Below are 21240 nucleotides of genomic sequence, written 5' to 3' on the forward strand. Positions count from 1 at the left end.
ACCGAGTGGAGGCTGGAGATCCACGGTCAGGGTGCTAGCACGGCTGCGGGAGGGCCGTCTTCTGACCTCACATGGTAGAAGGGGCTGGGGGCTCCGTGGGGCTTCTTGTGAAGGGCACCGATCCCCACCTCCTAACACCATCACCTTTGGCGGGGAGGGTTCGAGATAGGAATTTGGGAGGGTACAACACTCAGAGCACTGCACCACCCACATCCGCCTGGCTGGCCAGCCGGCCCATCTGACGAAGCGCCGGAGAGGAGTCATGACAAGAGCCTTGACAAGAAAAAACCACCACTGGGTGTGGCAGGAGCCGGGTGACAGGCACGTGGGCTCATTAGGCTATCCTGTCCGCTTCTGTGTATTTGGTTTGAAAAGTTGCGCAAGAGGAGGCTAAATAATGCGAGAAGGTGTGAAACGCGGGGGTGCGGGGTTGGGGTCTCAGGCAGGCAGCTCTGGAAGAACTCTCCCCGAGCCCCTCGAGGGCGAGGACCCCGGGCCTGGTGGGGCTCCAGAGCCCAAGCACTAGATTAGCTGGGGGCCAAGTGGAGCAGCACCAGAACGCTGCCCCCGGGATCCAGAGAGAGAGAAATTTCTAGTGGCGACCACCGTCACGCCATTCATGATCAAGCAGCAGCCCCACATGGGAGGTGACGCACAAGGACCGGGGGTCGGGTCTGGAAGATGAAGGGCACGGAAGGCTGGGGGACCCGTCTGTAGGAGTGAGGACACCCTGCCCCTCCCACAGCCCCGGACACCGCCCCTCCCTGCCTCTCTGTCCTCACGCTCTCCTTCACGGGACACCCGCACACGCCCAGCCCGTGGGGTCTCAGCTCTCGGAGGTGACCACACACACCGTCTTAAATAACCACCTATTTAATGCTTCGCAGAACAAAACCGTTCTGTACTATGAGGATCACTGGAAGCCTGCAGCACCGCAATCTTCGTCTCCGATCCGGTTTAAGCCCCAGGCAACCACGCCTTGCGTGCTCGGCGATTTTGGCAAACGGTGTGCAGTCACCAACATTTTCATACATTCAGCGTCTCCCAAATCTAAGCGAAATGGAGCACAGCCCGCTATCCCTGTGCGGCGAGTGGAGAGAATCGGCTAAGACAACCACGGCTGAATTACGTTCTAAGCTCGAGGGAACATCTACTCTCACCCGGGCCACCTGCCGGGGTCCTCGCGAGGCTGCCTGGTCCACCGCGGGACGACAGCCAGCAGAGACTCTAGACCTTTCTAAAGATGGAGGTGCCACCGCACCCCCTCTGGCAGTGGGCCAGGCCGCTCTTCTGGGGAGAGCACACCCACCCACCCCGCGTCCACCGGAGCCCCCATCGCGCTCCAGGCACCACGCCTTTGCTCTCTCGCGATGGGAGTTAGGACACAGCCTTCCGGTGCGGCCCTGCTCTGGGCAGGAGAGCGCACTTCAACTCTGCTTTACTAAAAAAGCCTCTTTTGATCCATAATCCGCCACCCCAACCCCCCCAACCCATCCAGAAAATTATCCTTTTCTGAGTCAGAGACAATTGCTTGAGGGCAGGTTTAAAGTTTGCTGTTCTTGTGAAACTGGGCCACGAGGCTGAGCACCTGCTCGGAAGCCTTGATGTTCTTGGCGCAGAGGTAGCTGGTGCTGTTGGCGGCCGTCTCCTCCAGGTAGTACCGGTAGTTGACCATCAGGCCGCAGGAGCCGGTGATGCCCTTGAGGCTCGTGTCAGCCAGCCAGTTGAGGCGCCACAGCACAGCCCCATTCTGCAGGTGGAAGTTTGCCACGGGGTTCAGGGCGTAGCCCCGGTGCTTCTCACCGTACAAGTACCAGGCACAGAGCCTCATCAAGGGGGCCTGCAGCACCCTGACCAGCTTCTCAGACTTCACCCACTCACTGCTGCTGAGCGAGACCTTGAGGGTCTCGTTAACGGGACCGCCTAGGATCTCCGAGATTTCTTTACATTCGGAATCTGTGAGCAGTTCACTCCTCCCGTGTTCCTTTGCTTGTGAGTTCAGGAGCCCCAGAAGCCACTTGGTGAAGCCGGGGATAGGAGACAGACTTGAGAACGTCCCGAGATGAGGAAACTCTCTCTGTAGGGCACGGTGGGTGGGGAAGGGAAGGTGGAGAGAACACACACACGTAACTCAGCAGGCATGTCACCGAGACGGAAACGCCTCTCCACGTGTCATTCGTGCACCATTAAGCGCTGCATGTCGCTCTGCGGTTTACCATGTGCCCTCTGGGGTGCATTTTCTCCTTTCGAGGGGCATTTATGAAGAACCTGACATATGCCAGGCCCTAGAGATACCCTGAGTCCCCAAGGCGAGCCTCTACGACGGCTGCCCTGCCCACACCACCTGTCAGAATGGCCAGTCAGGGGCCCGGCCTGACATGAGCGGGGGCTGCTGCTGAGAAGTGGGGCACGCAGCCTGTGACCGCATGTCCGGAGCGTCTGGTCTGCCGTGCCCCTCCCGGGGACTGCTCTGTGGCCACACAGCCCGGCCTGCCATTTTACCCGGTGACCGTGTACTGAACAAATCATTGCTTGCAGAGCTAGCCCACAGTGGGTGTGGACTGTGGGCCAGAAGGCGGGGGGGGGGGGGGGGGGGGCGGGCACCGGGGGTTTCTCCATAGCAGACAGGACGGTTCATGTTCAAATTACAGCGACATCTCAAGGACAAGTTTTGTTTTTTTTTTTTTAAACCCAGCATTTTCTGATTAAAAATGTAATTTATGGCCACTACAGGTGAATTTTTTTAATGTATGATGGAAGGAAAAAAAAAAAACCCAAAACTACCATCGTCCACAACTTGAGATAACTTAGTCTCCAGAGTTGATAAAGTGTAACTCCGTCTTTCTCCGGTTTTTACACGGGCGAGGCATTTAACTTCTATCCCTGCTTCCTGAACTTACGTTGTGACAATTTTCTCCTTTTCATTCAGAATCCAAACACATAACTTAACAGAGTAAAAGATAAGACTGTACCAGGGTTCTCCTAACCGTGTTCCTCTCGAGGGTCTGCCTTTATAAACCGCGATGAACACTCTCGTGCAGAAGAGTGACACGGCTTTTTGGGATTCTCTCTGGTGACTTTCTGGCTCACGGCGGGGTGCTGTGACCAGCCGGCAGGATGGCTACTGGGCCGAGGGGCCAAATCTGACCGATTCAGAAATCGACTCTGCAGGTGAACCTCCGACTCCGCCTTTCTCACCGATACACCCCCGCCCCCCACCCCATTCATCAACACCTCAGCAAAGAAGAAGGAAAGAAGAAACTTAAATTAATTAGATGTGGCTCCTTATCGCCTCCAGGGAAGTGACAGAGAGTGATTCTAATGACGCTGATCACCTGCTGAACCCTGAGTTCTCAGATTTAAGATTGATTATGAATTTAATGCAAAGCACGCTGACGTTTTAATTCCACTCTGTCGCTCTCCATGGAAGGGTTTCTGCTGCAGCGACACTGCTGAAACCACGCAAATAGGAGGATACCACTCTCAGAGCCAATTATTAGCAACCTAATTATTTTACCTTTAATTAGATTCTGCCCATTGCGGCTCACTCAAGCCCCTTAGGAGAGAGTTTCAAAAAGCTAGACCCAGAGAGAACCTGAGCGTTTCTGCTGTAGGATGGCGAGGGGCTTTTCCCAGGATAACGGACAGAAGTTATTACCAAAAAAAAAAAAAAAAAAAAAAAGCCAGCCTATCTGCCCGCAAGCTGCCGGGTCTAACCTCGGCACTGCCTCCGTCGTGAGTGTTCTCGGGGAGCCTAGAATGTGCCAAGGGCCATCTGGCCCTTTCCACCTCTCCTACCTCCCTCTAGATCCCCTCTGGTCCCCCGTCCCCAGGGGCTGACACCCCCTGCCACCACACCGTTCCCACCTGCAGCTCCTTGAGCACTCGCTTGACGAGGAAGGTGCCCAGCTCTACCCCCTGCAGTCCGGGCTGCGTCAGGCTGATGGAGTAGAAGATGGCCGCAGAGATCTGGCTCCCCTCCTCCGTCTCCGACGGGGGACACTCCTTCACTATGGCCTGGAAAACACCACGGTGGTCATGGTGGGCTTGGGCCCCCCGCTTCCCACGCCTGCCCTACCTCTCGGGGCCGGGAGAAGCCAGTGAGGATGGGAGCCCGGAGACCTCGGCCCTCTTCAGGGCCTCGGCTCTCGAGACCCAAGGCCTGTTCCGGTTTGAGACCTCTCCGGAGGCGGCAACGCACGGCCTCCCTGGGTTGTTTGCTCCCCCTGCACTGTTTCTATCGCAACGAACTTCTCAACAAGCAATGCGTGTTCCCTTCGCCTTTTCCGGGCCTCCGTGTGGTCAGAGACGGATGAATCTCCTCCCCGCCAGCACCAGACGTAACCTGCCGACCCGACTGGTAGGCCAGCGCCTCCCTCTCCGTGGCTGCCCTGCGTGGGCCTGACCATTCTACCCTGCAGTCATTCTCGCTCCTTGTCTCTGAACTCTGGGCTTTCAGATTTCCCAACAGGCCATACGCAATCCCATAAAGTCTTTCTCTCAGCAAGTTCACCTTTCTGTACCCTTTTGATTTTGTGCTACGTCCTTGTTTTTCCTTGGGGAAAACACACATCCGCACAGACACGCACACGAAGTAATGCAGAAAGACTCCTACTGGGAAGTCCCCTAGCCAAGGCTGATGTTATTAGCTCTGAGTTCTGGGTGTGGTTTTCTGAACCTCAACACTCTGAAGGTCACCGGACAACAGCGGAAGGGCAGGCGGGGACCTCCAGTTTGCTTTGAGGCAGGTGCACCAGCTTGCTTCCCAGAACGCATTTAAGCTGCTAACTTCCATCAGCGACACCCGATTCTGGCAGTGGGGGTGTTCCCTCCACGAGGTCTGGGAGTCCACGAGCTTTGTGAAATTGTGTGTGGAATGTGCGGGTCTGCGCGTGTCCCCCAGGGGACGACATCCTCGAGCTTTCACGCCCTGGAGATGCTCAAAGGGTCTTTCCTGTGGCTTCTGAAGAGCTAAGAAGGCCGCTGCTGTAGGAAGGCGGGGTGGATGGGGACAACAGGCCAGGGACACCCCCCGGGGCCGTGCTCTGACAGCTCGGTGCCACCTGGGTCAGGACGCACCTCTGCCTCATGCCCACTCTTCACTGTGTGAGGTCGCCTCCGCTGTCTTTCTGAAATGCTGCAGGTTACCTTGTGTTCCTTGCTCAAAATGTTCCAGCCAGCCTTTTTTTTAAAGTTTCCAAAACACAAATGAATCTTTCTTTGGTTACACAAGAGACTGCAGGATGTCAACGAGGCAAAACGTGTACGCGTGAGGAAGAAATCACAAGTTATTCCCAAACCAAGTCCTGCTGTTAACCTTCCGGTGAACACCTTCCAGTCGGTCCCATTGGCGTAGGTGCGTGCACACTTCAACACACACACACACACGCACACACTGTGCACGCGCTCTCTCCCCGCGCGCACGCGCCCCATTCTCCCACGCCCTGAGCGCTGGGGTGGAACCCCGGTCTCACCCTTACTGGTACTGGGATCGTGGGCACATCTCCCAAGTTACCCTGAGCCTCGGTCTCCTCGCGTCCACGAGGACAAGAATAACAGGAGAAACGCTGAATGCCCAGGGTGGCACGAGCAGGGATGCAGGGACATGACTCATGAGCTGACGGGCACCCAGCAAATGCTCGATCCCTATATGCTTAAGCGCACACTGAACATGCCGGTCTGGAGCCTGAATTTCCGGCTGTTCAAGACCCGGACAGTGAGCAACCGTCCACGCTCCCAGGTCTGAGCATCACGTAGGGAGAACTCCCCAGAGTGGAGATTGCAGGTCGCACAGAACGCACGTCTTCTATGTTCACAGACATCGCCAAACCGCCCTCAGAGAGGCTGTGGCAGCTTCCAGCGCGTGTGGGTCCCGCAAACGCAACATTCACGAGGGACTTTCTCCGTGGAGGTCAAGAACACCCGCCCGCTTGCCCTGCTTGGTCTCTCCACCTTCTGATACCATGAAAGGCTGCCTGGATGCCCATCCTGGGATCTGGTATCATCTTTCCAGCTTCCGGACCGGCCATCCCGGACCCAGAGCCGCAGCCCACCGGGCCCCGCGCTCTGACAAGCCCCAAGTGCCCCGGGGTCTCCGCTCCCTCGCCTGCTTCACCCTCCCCGTGGTCAGGCCCCTGCTCCCAGCCCCCGCCTGGTTCTTCTCCAGCCCCGGCAGGAGGGATTCGCTCCTTCCCGTCCACCCAGAGCAGGCAGCACCTGCCAAACAGGGTCCCGGCTCCTCGGCTCCCCGGGCCGAGCTCTGGGCCCACCTCAGGCACGCTGCACGGTCTGATTTTCAGTGTTGTAGCCACGGGTCTTGAAACCCGGCCCCGGGGCCCCTTAACGACCACTAAAGTGTTGAAGGGTGCACCCTTCCTTCCTTAGCCACGTCTTAGCTGCAGGTCGATGTCCCCAGAGGGGTGCCATCCTTGTTCTGGAACTGTCTATACACGACGTGTCTACACTCTGTAGCCACAGACCGGGAGATTTTCTCTAGCCGATTCAAAACTCCACAGATGCCTGGGGCAATCTACTTCATAAGGGGGCGGGGGGACACAACCACAGTTAAAACAGCGTCAGGGACTCTGTGACGCGGCCCTGAGCCGGCCGGCCGCGGGTACCTGGATGTTGCTGGAGATCCTGTTGGTCAGCGCCACGTGCAGCACGACCAAGGGCTCCTCGGGGCTTGCACAGTGAGAAAAGAAGTAACACCTCCTGTAAGGCCCGACGCGTCGTTTCATATCCATCCAGTTTTTCACAGGATGCACGGCCTCAGACCTGGGGGAAAGTCAGAAAGAAGTGAGCCAGGGGGACAGCTCGCAAGGTACGTAACCACTGCCGGTTCCTGTGCATACTGCCAAGGGAGCCTTGGTGGCTCGGTCAGTGAGGCCCAGTCCTCACCACAGTCCATCCGTCCTTCGCATGCGGCCTCAACAGACCTGACAGGAAAATTCAAAGAAAACCGTTTTAATGTGAAACAGCGCTGGCTGACAGGAACAGCAGCTAATGACCCTCGGACCCACCAACTGCCCCCTGCTTCTTAACACCGGGTCTCAAGGCTAGTTTGCAGACCCCCGGAAGCAGATCCTGACATGGGTGACCTGAGGATGCTTGCACCTCCCGGCCGCTCTCTCCTCCGAGTCCGCGGCGTGAAGTCCGTGCTGCAAACACGCAGCCCGGGTTGTCCAGCGGCCTCGTCAGCCACGTGTTGTTTGCAACGTGTCAGATGGGAGCCCCTCGGGTTTGTCACGCTTCAAAGCGCAGCCTTTCGCGAGCCTCAGTGTCTATAAGACGGCATGGGCACCAAGACCCGCGAGGGAAGAGCGGCTCCTGTCCGTGGGGACCGCTCGGGCTTCGCCGTGTCCTGCGCACGCGGGGACCACGCCCCACACAGCCCATCCAGAGACTTACGCCAGGGAGGTGCTGTCACAACTACGGGAGGCAGATGCCGTTGGGGTCACTAACGCCAGGAGTCGGCCCAGCGGGACCCTGTGGCTCTGAGAATGGGGTGTGGGGAGAGGCGGGCCGTGCACTTGACCACGGGCCACACACGTTGTGCTTGGGCCACAATGCGCGCGGACAGAGGCCGGCTTTCAGCTCCCGTTCAGGAAAAGTGACAACTTGAATACTTACTCGCTGATTTTCTGCAGGACCTCACACGGCGAGTGCCAGGTGACCCGTTCCAGGCTCAGGAACCCCGAAGAGAACCACTCTGAGAGCATGCCCTTCAGCACTCCGTTCATCTCCTGAAAGGGAGAACACAGAGTGCTGGCTTCTGGGGACAGGCTGGCCAGCCCACCTCTGTGCCACCACCAGCCAACACGGGGGGATCAAGCAGGCAAGAGGGACACGAAAGCAGACCGCGGGGTGCTTCTCCCAACGGCTTCCTCGGTGACAGCTCCGCGGGACTCACCCCACCCAGGTGGCCGGCACCCGGCTCTCGCCCCACCCGGCCACCCCCGTCAGTAAGACCTCAGCGGGAGCTTTCGATCTGAGCGAAGCTGCCTGATCGGACGGCGTGTTCCAGCTCACGCGCCACAGTGAACGCGACTGGAACTCGCGAAGTCGACAGAGCGACGGCTGGTGCGCCAAGAAGGGAACGCTAACACAGGGGGCGCGGGGATCAGGACCTCGCCCTCTCGGGAACATTCTGGGACGTGCCCAAACGTCTCTTGTTTCCTGAGAGGGGCAAGTACTGGGGGTCCGGGCACCATATCCGTCAACTCAAAGGTGCGCGTTTTCATATTGTAACGTCTCTGAAGTCGGGATTCATCTTGCAAACGATGGCGGGGTCACCGCTTCACTCGTAGCATTTTTTTCTACCTTAGTGGGACATAGAATAGAGTGTGTCCGGCAATCGGTGACCTTAGATTTGATCAAATTATTCTAAGTTCACTTCACTGATTACATCTAGTCTACTTCCGGAAGTGAGGAGCCAACTTTACCACCCAAGACACGTGCGTCCAAAAACCTTTCAAGCAAGAATGGAACCGGAGGCACCCAGGGCAAGGCGAGGGTGCAGGGGCAGACCCAGCTCGGTGTAGCCCACTGTGACCGCACTGAACATGTAACCGCAATAGGCTTCCTGACAGCTCGAGCGAGAGGATGCCGGGGCACCAAACACGGCTGGTTGTTCCTCAACAACTGTTTCCTTTTCTTCCAAATCAACAAAAGTCTTATGCTTTAGGCAGGCACATGGCTGTCCAGGTTCAAGATCACACTGCAGCCAGGGGCAGTCAAAAGAGCGAGTCCTGGCCAAACAGATGTAAGCAGAAGTAAACATGGCAGGAGCATGCCCTTTGCTCATCTTTTCTTTGTTCCTCTCACTGCAGCCTGGAAGGTGATGTGATGGCTAGAGCTGGAGCAGCCATCCTGGGCCATGAGGTAACTTTGGGGAGGAAGGTTTTTCGGGGAGAACAACAGACGGAAGTCCGTGTCAACTGAGGGCATCACAGAACAGAATCAGCCCTGGGGTGTCTACCTCCAGACTTTTACATGAGAGACAGACTTCTGTCTTATTCAAACCACCATTATTTCGGGTCTCTGTTATTCACAGATGAACTACATACTAACAGATACGCTGAATGTTACTGAAGAATAACATACATCTCAGTATATCCAGTACAGAATTGACAGCTACCACTGCAAAAGCTGTAAAAATGTCCACATTTTATTCCCTGGTAAACGAAAGGACTCACAACTGTGTCACTGGAGGATAAGCTTGAAGTAAGTAAAATAAAGGGCTGGTGGCTCTGAAAAGCTTTCAGAATGAAGTAAGATCCCTCTTTAAATATTTAAGGCCTGGGGCACAGAACCAGCCACCGATTTGTTCTGTGGGACCCCATGGGGGCGAAGAGGGAGGTAAACTTAGGACCAACAAGGGGGAGTCACGGACAGATAGACTTGGACCAAATTTAACGTAAAGGAGAAGTCTGGAATAGCCAGGGTTGACCACAGATGCTATCCGGGGAGAGTGAACATCACCACGAGCGGGGACCAAGGGCAGGGTTTACAAGGGTTTGGTGGAGCCATTTTAAGGATTTAATGGTTGGACCAGATGCCCTTTACGATTCTCTTTAACTCTGAATTCCATAACCTGGTCTCCCTCCCTCAGCTCCACGCTCGGTGAGGGCAGAGGTGGCTTTGACTTCACACCTCTGGATCCAGAGGCATCCAGCGGGCTCTCCCATGTGGAGGACGGTTAACAGACTGATGCCAAATGAAAAAGGGGAGACAGACTAGAGAGTGGAGAGGATGAAGGGGCAGGAAGGGAGGCCAAGAGAGGCCAAGTGCCAGGCACACAGACGGCTGCTCATACAACTGTATTGACTACACTGGATCACAGCGGTTCTTAAACTTCCCGGGGTCTTCACGTGCTCGAGTGCTTGCTAAAAACCACGGGCCTGCTCCCCAGAAAAATGCACACACATTCCTCAATTTTTGCACCCAGTTTCCTGGGAATCGTGGATGCCTGTGAAACTCATCTATGGATCATCCCCAGAGGTTCACAGACGCCGGACTGGGAACCTCCACACTGGACGGTTGGGACTGGATCGGCCGAACTCCATGGAGGGTGTGCGGGCATCTCCAGCGCATCCCTAACAGGAGAGTGTGGGACGTGCCTGGCTTCGGTATCGATTCAGGATTAATTACGAAAGAAATGGCTTGGCTGATGAGAGCTCGCCCTCCAAGGTCTCTTCGTTCTATTTCGGGCTACTGATGGCTATGAAATGTGACACTGCTACATGAGAGCTGGGTATCTAGGTGAAAGGGCACACGTCCCCAGGCTCAGTGCCCACCGGCCGCAGCTGTCCCTGCTGGAAGGCACCAGCGGCCCGAAGGCTGTGGGATCACCGACAGCAGGAGGGAGAGAAACTGCCTAGGCTTCTCGCTCATCAATTCAGCCATCAGTTGTCAGGTGTTCAATCCAAGACTCCCACTCACAACTGCTGGGGATGCCAGTCAGCGTGGGCTCAGTCTTCCGGACCCGCCAACGCCTGTTATCTTGGAGGACACTGAGCGGAAGGCCAGCCAGCCTCCCCTTCTGGCAGAGAAAACGCGGTCCCCCACCCTCTCTTCTGGAGTTTTTGGCTATCAAGATCTCCCGATGTCTGGAATGTGGAGAAAAGCTAGTTTTCACTGATCAGAAGCCCTGAGCTGGGCAAGCGGGCCCGAAGCACAGGACAGGGTCACAGGGCCACAGCGAAGACATTTTAGGTCTGATTCCAACTGATAGAGGCTCCCCCCCACCCCACACCACCCCAGGCGACTGGGGCAGCCTTGATGAACTACAAATAAGGTCCTTTTTAGTTTAGCTAAGCACAGAATTTAGGAGAGCCAACAAGGACCTCTGTGTTCACTGAAAAGCAGGACATGTCACTAAAAGAGGCCGGACGACAAGGTGTCGGGTGCGGCCTGACATCGCAACGGTGGGGACGCCGGCCTGTCTGGCACGAGTTTAGCCCCCTCCCCACCGTCAAGGCCTGCACACCTTTCACCCCACTGGAATTTCTCCGCTCAAACTGCCGTCAGGAAACCCTTCGGTTTTCTAAATGCCAACTTCCCTCCGGTGTCCCCAAACTGCTGGACGGTGCTCAGACCTTCTAGAATATGGACTCAACTCAGCCTCACGGGGGACTTTCTCCCTGAGAAACTGCACTCTTCAACCCCAAGAGGCCTTCGGAGACGCCTCCGGAGACAATCAAAAAGCATCTAGACCACACACACAGCAAGCGTGCACTGATCCTCACAGCCTGACGTCCAGTAATCACAACCCCCGGGCAGAGACCAAGAGCCGGACAAACCGTGCCCTCGTCTGTCAACCTTATTTTTAGCAAAGCAGAACAACCCTCACAGCATTTCCTGGAAGAGAAGCAGGCTGACCTTGAGCGTAGCAGCCGCCGGTGCAACCTCTCGCGTCGGCGCATGGCCAATGGGCTAAAACCACCAGAAACCATGACTGTACCCAGTGGATGGCAAAGAGGGCACCGGGAACCGGCCCCTTCCATCTCCACGGAGCTTCTTCCGCTGTCCCCCCAGAGACGCCCCATCAGCATTGCTGCGGGCCTCACGCTAGCTGGCTCTCCTGAAAATGCCACAGCGTCCTACAGGACTCAGCACCCAAGAGCGCGTGGCAGACACACATCCCGGGGTAAATGCTCGGGGCTGAGTCCGTAGCAGCCCGCACGGCAACTGGAGCGTGTTCACGTGACTTCCTCTAGCGTGCCCGGAAGTCAGCAGGTGCCGGGGAGCAGCACAGCTGTGGTGAGGTGCTGTGTGCCCACGGTGAAGGGTGCCGAGATCCGAGGCGCTGGCGGAGCAAGCTCCCTGCTCCCCCCCAGCATCACGGGGCACCCCAGGCCCCTGGCGCCCGAGACTCCTGCCTTAAAGCTTCGCGTGCCAAACTTCCAGTACTTTCTGACACTGTATTCCTAAACGCAGAAAGTTCTAGCTGCGTCGCCTCATCAGCTTGGATGCAAAATCCAGAATGCGGGAGAAGAAAGGGAGTCAAAGCGCGGTACACACACTAAGTGATTCTGGCGATAGAGTACAAGGCCGTATCCCAGTGACGTTTTCTAGGGACAGAAAAGATGATTCTCTGAACGACTTAAGTGACAGGGGTTGCGAAAACTGTTACGTGACTACGTGGACACGGGAGAAGGAAATCCATGGCTTCAGCACTAACGGTTACATGCACTAGATACAAGGCCAGAATTTTCAGGCAGAGAAAGGCAAGAGGAGTGACTCAGCACCTGGAAGAGGCGTCTTGCACCCAGTGTGTCCAGACCACACACGGATGCAAAGGTCAGGCTACAGTCATCATCCTTTGTTCAAGAAAGATCTTTACTCCACACGACTTTCTGCCTGTGGGTATGCAATGTTTCTTCTGTGTGTGCGCAGCCTTGGTTCAAAAAACAAAGGAAGCCTGAACCCCGGAGGGCCTGGTGTCGCTGGCAGCTTGGGATCTCCCTGGAGCACACCCCTCTCCCCCAAACCAGTCTCAATGTCACAGCTTCCAGCTGCCACCTCCCAGCCTGCACGACAGCCACCTTTCCTCGTGTGGGGAAGAGCAAAGGCATGGACACATTCAGTAACATCTCACAGAATTGGAGGACTCAGAACTGGATGGGACCTCAGAAATCACTGGGGCCAACAGCCTGAAATCGGCAGTCCAAGTGTCTGACACAACGCCTCCGTTGGCTGTGCAGAAACCTTCCAAGCCCTCTGGGCTTCCCTCCAGGCTCAAGGCTCTGTGTGGAATGGTCTGATGTCAAGACAGTTGGGAGCAGTATGTGCCGACCTGCTCTTGTGGCGGAGGACCTGGGAGTCTCGTCCCATGCATCATCCAGCATTTTGCTAGGCTGGACATTGAAGACAAGGCTCCCGGTCTCCAAGGGGCTGATTATCCAGTTGGGGTGGGGGAGGGTTGGCGGAGTAATACATCTCAGACGCTACATTCTGTGGTTAAGGTACAAAATGCAGGTGAGGTGCACAAATAATAACGTAGCCTGTGAACCACCAGACCAGGTAAGGCCACCTTGCACTGGAGTGTTGGAAAGGCTCAGTGATGAGCAGCTCCTACTCTAACGGGCTTCCCAGGCAAGAATGGTGCAGGAATGTGTGTTCAGGAAGTTTCCGTCAAAGAGCCGGCGTGGCCGCAGAGGTTCTGTGGAGAGGGGCGAGAAATGGACGGTACGGCTGGCAATGTCCAGGGTGGTTTGGCGTAAACCAAAAATGCCAAAAGAAAGACATTAAATGTTGGTCCTTCTGGCCTTCAAGGGAGTAAAGACCGACTTGTGGTGTCAGAGAAAGATGAGCACTGAGGTTAGTGATGAGACGGAAGTTTGTACGTTTACTCTTGGAAAAAGCAAATACAGTCGCAACCAGAGAATACTAAACTGATTTGGTAAAACTAAATAAAACAAACCCATTAACTAACCGGGTTGTCTCATCGTGCCCTTGATTTTGTGGAAAAAGGCAGATTCTAAGAAAACAAATCCCTTTCAGATCTAGTCCAGTCATCAACTCTGAGAATCAACGTGTAGCAACAAAGTACACAATTCGGGAGTCTTGAGGACGGGGCTCGAGTTCCTGCTCTGCACCCTGGGCACTGCACTTGACTTTGACAAGCTTTAATCATTTCCTCTGCACAACAGGTCCCTATGGCTTGCTGGCAAACGAGCAAGTGCATGAGAAGCACCTACCATCACCGTGCCTGCTGCTAACTCTTCCCGTACTAGAGTGGAAGCTTCTGGACCGAGTGACCTTAGTGCCAAGACCATGTCCAGTGGTCACAAGTCACACAGATGGATGGACAGACAGGTAAACGATTTCATTCTGGGACAGGCGACATTCTACCCAACTCTTCAGTCTCCTAGGCAGTAAGAATCAAGTTTCAGAAAAACCAGCATGGAGCGCTGGTCCCTGCTTCAAGAAAAAAATAAAGTATGTTTGGATTGAAGACTAGACCCAAGCAGATGGGAATGCACACGGTGTGTCGAACACAGTCTCGGCCATTCAGACCGGGCTTGAGCCAGAATCATGATCAATTCAGATCTTGGCATTATAAGTTAAACAGCCATCATGAGTAATCAATTCACAGCACTATTATACTGAAGCGAACCCCATCCTTAACGATACACGATCTTTAGGCACATAGATAAAGTCTTTTGTGAACACCGTAACTCCCGCAGCTGGACGTGGTTATAAAGCGTACCACGAAGAACCCCAGACTTAATATGTGCGTAGGTGATCGGAGACATATCTATTTGCTCTAAGTTCTTGGTCAAGTTTCCCCCCCCTCAGTGTCTGTCTCCTTAACCCACGTAAGAATAAGGCAATGAACATGAAAATTACTGTGCCAGTGTTAGAGTTCTAAGTGAATTAGGACATAACCAATCAACTGCTCAATTTTTTAAAGCCAACTGTACCTTAAAAAGTTCTGAACATCAGACGCTTCTTGAAACATTTACATCATTTTTTGGTCGTTGTTCACTAAAAGGGCAGGTTAGTGGTCCTTTCGTATTTAATACCAATAGCATAAGAGCACTATATTCGCCTATCGGGATCTTTTGTGTCGTTTTTTAAATCCTACGGTATTTACTTGCATCCAACATGAGCCCACCGTGCTACGCACCTGATTACTCAAGTACTCAACTTGGAATCATCACATTTCAGGGCTGAACTCAGGAAAGTGAAATGTCCTGCCCAGCCAGGCGGCAGAGCCCAGAGACATCATCTTTGTGCGTTCCAAAGGGTTTCTTAGACAACGAGGCTTACACACAGAATGAGTGTGCAGCTAACGTGTGCTGACACCACCTGGGTTTTTGGAGGCTACGTGGTGCTCGGTTTGGTACTGGTTCAAGTATACCGCATACAGGAAACTCCCAGCTAAAACGGTAAAAAAGAGACTTCGTGGAGCACACTAACCAGGAAGGAGGAGTGACAGTCACGTTACAGGCAGGCGGTGCTGAGTTTCTAGTAAGGGTCAACAGTGGAACCAGGCAGGGATTCAGAAAGCCTGGGAAGGAAGGGGACGGGGCAGGGGTTCAGGGGGCTGTAACTCTGGGCAAAGTGTGCGCGGCTTCGGGCTGGGGAAGGTGGAGTGTTTGGGGCTGCAGGGGCAGGTGAGGACTCTCCGGGGAGGGCCATCAAGATCGAGGACCTGGTGCAAGGCGGGGGGCGGCCCGGGGCCAGGCCTTACCCGGACGTGCGGCCCCTCCACCAGCTTGAGCGCCTGCGCCTCGAGCAGGTCGGCCCGCAGCCGCACCAGGAAGCGCACGCCGCCGTCCAGCTTGCTGATGTGGTGGAAGAGGCCGCGGTAGCGCGGCACCAGCGCGTAGCGCAGCCGATCCTCGGCCTGCAGCAGCACGGCCGCCTCCCGCGGCTGCTGGCGCAGCTGGAGCACGCCGGCGCTCTGCTCGGCCACCTGGCCGTGGTCCACGCCGAAGCCCCGCGCCAGGCGGCTCAGCAGCTCGGCGCGCTCGGCCGCCTCGGCCAGGCCGCCGTAGAAGCTCACGAAGTCGGCGCACTGGCCCTCGGCCGGCGCCGGCGTCTTCTCGCGCAGCTCGTAGGCCGGCGTGGCGGGCACTGCGCGGCGCAGCAGCTCGTCCATGGCCCGCTCCAGGGCGCCCGCCTCCGCCGCCGCCGGCCCGCTCGACAGCCGGGGTCCGGGCGGCCGCGGAGGAAGCCGCAAGGGGAAGAGACGCCGCCCCGTCAGCGCGGTCCAGAAGCCTCTCATGGCGCCGCGCGGCAGCTACTTGAGGGACGCCGGCGCCGCCGGGCTTCCGGCTTCCGGCGCGCGCCGTCCCCATTGGCCGAGGCTGGGGGCGCGGGCGGGACGGTGGCCAATCGGAGGGCGGGAGGGGTGGCGGCGCGGAGCCAAGTGTAACCAAAGGTCCCGGCGGGGCGGAGACGCGGGCGTGCCTCGTCCCTTCGCCACCCAAAGTCACCTCCCTTGCCGCTGTCCTCTTGCCCCACCTGCTCTGCTACGTGCAGGCGCTACACTTGCGGATTCCTGGTGCATCACGTCTGGGGAGAAGCCACGGAACCTGCGTGGGAATTAGCCTCGGTGTTAACCTCCTGCCTAGGCGCTCTCAGTTCGTTGCCAGGGTCTGATTATACAGGTGACTCCCACTGCCGCCGCAGCCCTCCTCTGTCCGGAGCTCGGGACCTAGCTTTACAGCTGCCTGCTGCAGAGCTTTTCATGGATGCGCCAAACGGGGCTTTCCTAACCGTCTTAGTCCCCAACCTGCCCCTCCTTCCTAAGTCCTTGATCACTCATCTATTCAACAGGGTGTTTATGAACTACCTGGTATGTGCCAGGTCCTGTCCTAGGCACGGGGCTAACAGAATGAGCCAGACAGACCCGATGGTGCCTCATGGAGTTTATAGTCTAACGGACAGGAGAACATAACGACAAATTGGACTCCTGAATTCATTCCTTCTGTCTGGCCCCCCGCGCCTACAGCCCATGTCACTTCTCACCGGGGCCACTGCAGTAACCTCTTTGCTTCCAAGCTCAGTCCTCCAATCCATTCTTTGCATCAGCTGCTGAGTGAACTTTCTAGATTATCCACTTAGGTGTGTCATTCACTTGTTCAAAAACCAAATGCTTTAGCGTAACAGGCAGAGCCCTCACCAACAGCCCCTGCTCTCCCTTGTAGCTACATCTGTTGTTCTTCCCACCTCATTTCTATTTCTCTGTGGCCTGGTGGCTCCCAGACTTGTAGATTTTGGAACCCATTCTTAAAACACAAGACAGGGTGGGAAATGCAGTTGTCGGTGGCCTTGTTGGTGTCCGCGGTGGTGGAATCACACTCAGTTTGTAAGCCTCCAAACACACATCTATTTCAGTCTCTCCTTACATGAGTGAGAGTTCCACCACGGTTAGTGAGTGTTTGGCGGGAGTTTTCAGGGCCTGATGCCAAGTAGAGCAGAGTCCAAAAGAAAATCCAGCCAAGAGCTCACTGGGCTCTTTAAAAAGAGAAGCCTTGGGGCGCCTGGGTGGCTCAGTCGGTTGGGCGTCCAACTTCGGCTCAGGTCATGATCTCGCGGTCTGTGAGTTCGAGCCCCGCGTCGGGCTCTGTGCTGACAGCTCAGAGCCTGGAGCCTGTTTCGGATTCTGTGTCTCCCTCTCTCTCTGACCTTCCCCCGTTCATGCTCTGTCTCTCTCTGTCTCAAAAATGAATAAATGTTAAAAAATTTTTTATATATTTTTTTTCAACGTTTATTTATTTGTGGGACAGAGAGAGACAGAGCATGAACGGGGGAGGGGCAGAGAGAGAGGGAGACACAGAATCAGAAACAGGCTCCAGGCTCTGAGCCATCAGCCCAGAGCCTGATGCGAGACTCGAACTCCCGGACGGCGAGATCGTGACCTGGCTGAAGTTGGACGCTTAACCGACTGCGCCACCCAGGCGCCCCAAAAACATTTTTTAAAAGAGAAGCCTCCTCTAGGTACAAAGTATGAAGGACAGCATCAAAGAGCCTGCTGACATCAGAGGGTGGATAGTGGGCTTTGGGGAAGGGGCTTTCTTGTTTGGGGATATACAGGGCACCTTGTGATCTGTGGGTACCAGAGAGAGGACCCCTTTCTTTCTTAGTCACACAGTGGTAACTGATTTCCCATTAAAGCCCCTCGGATGTCCCCGATATGTCTTTGAGGAGAGAGACGTGTGCAGGCACTGGCTATGCCCTTTACCCTCCTCTGCATGCTACTAACAGCACTTTACTGAGCACGTACTATATGTCCTCTGCCCTTCTGGCACGTAAACACATGATCTCAATCCTCGCAAGAACCCTGCCTAACTTCAGACTGTATTAAATAAATTCTAGATGGCCTAAGGATTTAGACTTTTACAAAATGGAATAAAGTAATATCAGAGAGAGAAAGGTCCTTCAAGACATGGCACAGACCATAAAAGAGAGATTGGTAAAGTTAAGTACATAAAATTTTTAAAAAAGTTCTTTATACTGGGGGCATCTGGGTGGCTCAGTCGGTTGAGCATCTGAATTTGGCTCAGGTCATGATCTTGCGGTTTGTGTGTTTGAGCCCCGCATCGGGCTCTATGCTGACAGCTCAAAGCCTGGAGCCTGCTTTGGATTCTGTGTCTCCCTCTCTCTCTGCCCCTCCCCTGCTCATGCTCTGTCTCTCTCAAAAATGAATAAATGTTAAAATAAAATAAAAATTCCTTATGCTTAGAAACAAGATCAAAAGACAAACACTACCTTGGAAAAATATTTGCAAGGTATATTGCGTACAAACGGCTAATTTCCCTAATACATAAAAAACTAGAAGGCAATGTGGGAAGACCATCAACCCAGCAGAAAAGCGGAGAGAGGATATGATCAGGAATATGAGAGGAAATTGAAACAGCTCTTAAAAACATGAAAAGTGCTCAACTACGTTCATAATTTTAAAAAGGCCAGTTAAAACTCCACTGAGCTACCAGTTTTCATTTTTTGGGTTGGAACGATCAGAAAGTTGATAAACCCCCATGCTCCCAGGCTGTGTGGAAACAAGCGTCCTCTAACTTGCTGCTGGGAGCATATCCTGGTGCCAGCCCTGTGGAGGGCGCCTTTGCAATATCCGTCCACGTTGCAAGTTGGCCCAGCAATTTTTACTGATGAATACCTGATCTGCTGAATGGGTTGATAACAGATGGGATCAGACTTCCGGCACTCAATCAGCAGGACCAGGAGATAGGCGCAGGGTCCAGGACGATATCAGGCCCCACGAAGGAGACGCAGGTGAGGAGACGCAGAGAACCATCTCTGACGGTGGCTGGGACTCAGCCTCAAAAATCCTGCTCTAGAGTCTTTTGGCCAGTAAGAAACTGGGGGATTGTGACGGGGACTGTTGGAGCAGCCACATTTGCAGAGGCAAGCAAGGCAGGCGGGAGAGCATCACCGGCTCTGAAGGTCAGCAGGAGGTTGTGAGCATGTGTCCTGGGCCTGATCAGTTTCCTCACCGGTAGTAGGTTTCGCCACTTTTTAAAGGCTGTTTCCACACCTGAGAGATGTAGATGACAGCAATACCTATCTCACAGCCTTGTGGGGGTTAACTGAAACAATTCCCTTCAAGCATAGAGCAGGCAGTAAAGACCATAACATTTTAGCTACGTTGTTGTAAGTAAATGACTGAAGTAAAGTGTTGTGAGTAACTGAGACTGAAATGCTCTGGGGTGGCTGTCTATTTGCATGGGTCCAAAAGGAAGAAGTATGTTGACCCCCTGACCCCGGGGGCAGGATTATCTCCCCGTGACTCTGAGACCCTGTGATTCCTGTGCAGCTTCTTCCTGGGATCCTGAAATAGGTGTGGGGAGACGCGGCGGGGGGGGGGGGGGGCGCGGGCAGGGCTGGGGGGCTGGCTGACCCAAAGCCACATCCTTGAGCAAATGCCAAGATGATAAAAAGACATTTTCTTTTGAAATGATTTTCCAATAGTCACAGTTATTCTTATTTATTTATGTATTTTGAGGGAGGGGGAGGGCAGAGAGAGAGAGAGACAGAGAGAGACAGAGAGCATCCCAACCAGGCTCCACACTGTCAGCACAGAGGCCGACGCGGGGCTCGAACCCACGAACTGTGAGATCATGACCTGAGCCGAAGTCGGAGGCTTAACCGGCTGAGCCACCTGGGTGCCCCAATAGCCACAGTTATTACGAGAGATTTGTTTTGTCCTCTAGGAAGTCAGGCTCTGAACTCCCTTCACTGCTTCCTTCTCCGTTTCCCTAACCCACTACCTTTATGGAAGGAATTAACACACCAAGCTGCGCCCCCCACCCCCCAGAGGCTGAAGGCATTATCAGTAGGATGTGACTTCATTTCACTTCAAGAAAATACAGTATCTGTTGTTGAAGGGAGAGAGGAGTGGAGCCCCCAGTTGACTATCTGTAAGTGCCAGAATTTCATAGGTGGAACCCTCCAGCGCAAGTATTTTGATATAAAAATCCTGGGAGGTAGTTCTATATATATATATTTTTAATTTTTAATGCTTTGATTTATTTTTGAGAGAGACAGGGCACGAACAGGGGAGGGACAGAGGTGGGGGAACAGAAAAGCCGAAATGGGCTCTGCGCTGAGAGCTGCAAGCCCGATGGGGGGCTCGAACTCACAAACTGAAAGATCATGACCTGAGCCACAGTCAGACGCTCAACTGACTGAGCCACCCAGGCGCCCCCTGGGAGGTAGTTCTTTATGAGACCAGCCTTTGTTGCACATGCCTGATCTCACAGGGCACGTGGAAATTACATTTGGCTCATTCTGGAAAAACACAGACACACAAAGCACCCTGAAGACCTGGCCTTGGGAGCACACCCCAATTCCTCTTTACCCAGGAAGTGGAGAAAACTTGTCACCAGCTGCTAAGGAGCAGGTCTGGTTTAGATGGGCTTCTTTGGTGTTTGGCCACGTTGGCCACATCTCCTCCAGCATGGGATACTCCTACTTACGCAGGAGCCTGGTGTCCAAATCATTTGCTCTAAGGACAGTTCTCAATCTCTCTCTCGGAACTGCCTTCCTTTTCACATCATTTCTGCTTTCTGCCTTTATCTGTGTTCAGACTCGTTTTTCTCTAGGTGTTACCATCCAGGTTTTTTTTTTTTTAATGTTTATTTATTTTGAGAGAGAGATCAGGGGAGAGGGTCAGAGAGAGAGGGAGGGAGAAAAGCCCACACAGGCTCCGCGCTGTCAGCACAGAGCCCAGCGAGGGGCTTGATCTCATAAGTCGTGAAACTATGACCTGAGCTGAAATCAAGAGTTGGACGCTTAACCGACTGAGCCATCCAGGCGCCCCCTCCCTGCTCATGCTCTTGGTTCAAAAGACTTCCCTAAGCCAAACATGAAATTAAGGAAACAGTTCACTTTACTGGAGTATCAAAAAAAAAAAAAAGAAAAAGAAAAAGGGGGGGGGGATAAATGTAACCAAGGAAGCTTAAGGTCTGCACACTGAAGACTGCAGAGCATTGTGGAAATACCTCCATAAACGGAATGACGTCCCTTGTTAATGCATTAGAAGCTTTAATATTGTTAAGGTGGCAATATTTGGCCAAATTCATCTACAGATGCTCTGCAATTCCTTTCAAAGCTCCTATTTGCAGAAATGGAAGAGCTGAATCTAAAATTCACGTGAAGGGGCGCCCGGGGGTGCTCAGTAGGTTGAGCATCCAACTTCTGTTCAGGTCATGATCTCACGGTCCATGAGTTCGAGGCCCGTGTCAGGCTCTGTGCTGACAGCTC

General features: G+C 54.4%; 2 protein-coding genes across 2 annotated transcripts in view; both read right to left on the reverse strand.

Moving 5' to 3' along the window:
* The window catches only part of OSGIN1 (oxidative stress induced growth inhibitor 1), a 47370-nt gene extending 40618 nt beyond the window's left edge, over positions 1-6752 (reverse strand). Inside the window, exon 1 of the mRNA XM_053211391.1 lies at positions 6621-6752. The gene's annotated coding sequence lies outside the window, so the exon portion shown is untranslated. The remainder of the gene's footprint in view (positions 1-6620) is intronic.
* MLYCD (malonyl-CoA decarboxylase) lies at positions 858-15757 on the reverse strand. The gene is made up of 5 exons (XM_027076293.2): positions 15203-15757; positions 7633-7745; positions 6621-6777; positions 3868-4017; positions 858-2077 (listed from the first exon to the last, which is right to left on the reverse strand). The coding sequence occupies exons 1-5, from the start codon at positions 15737-15739 to the stop codon at positions 1544-1546; spliced, it is 1491 nt and encodes a 496-aa protein (XP_026932094.1). The 5' UTR covers positions 15740-15757; the 3' UTR covers positions 858-1543.
* Between the last annotated feature and the right edge of the window lie 5483 nt (positions 15758-21240).

This window comes from Acinonyx jubatus, chromosome E2 (assembly GCF_027475565.1).
Source record: "Acinonyx jubatus isolate Ajub_Pintada_27869175 chromosome E2, VMU_Ajub_asm_v1.0, whole genome shotgun sequence".
Lineage (NCBI taxonomy): Eukaryota > Metazoa > Chordata > Mammalia > Carnivora > Felidae > Acinonyx > Acinonyx jubatus.

Excerpts from the sequence above, each read along its gene's own strand:
- MLYCD (XM_027076293.2), bottom strand. The coding sequence starts at position 15,739 with ATGAGAGGCTTCTGGACCGCGCTGACGGGGCGGCGTCTCTTCCCCTTG. Across the intron at positions 7,746-15,202 it reads TGGAGGGGCCGCACGTCCGG|GAGATGAACGGAGTGCTGAA; the intron begins GTAAGGCCTGGC and ends TCTCCCTTTCAG. Across the intron at positions 6,778-7,632 it reads GTCCTGCAGAAAATCAGCGA|GTCTGAGGCCGTGCATCCTG; the intron begins GTAAGTATTCAA and ends ACTTTCCCCCAG.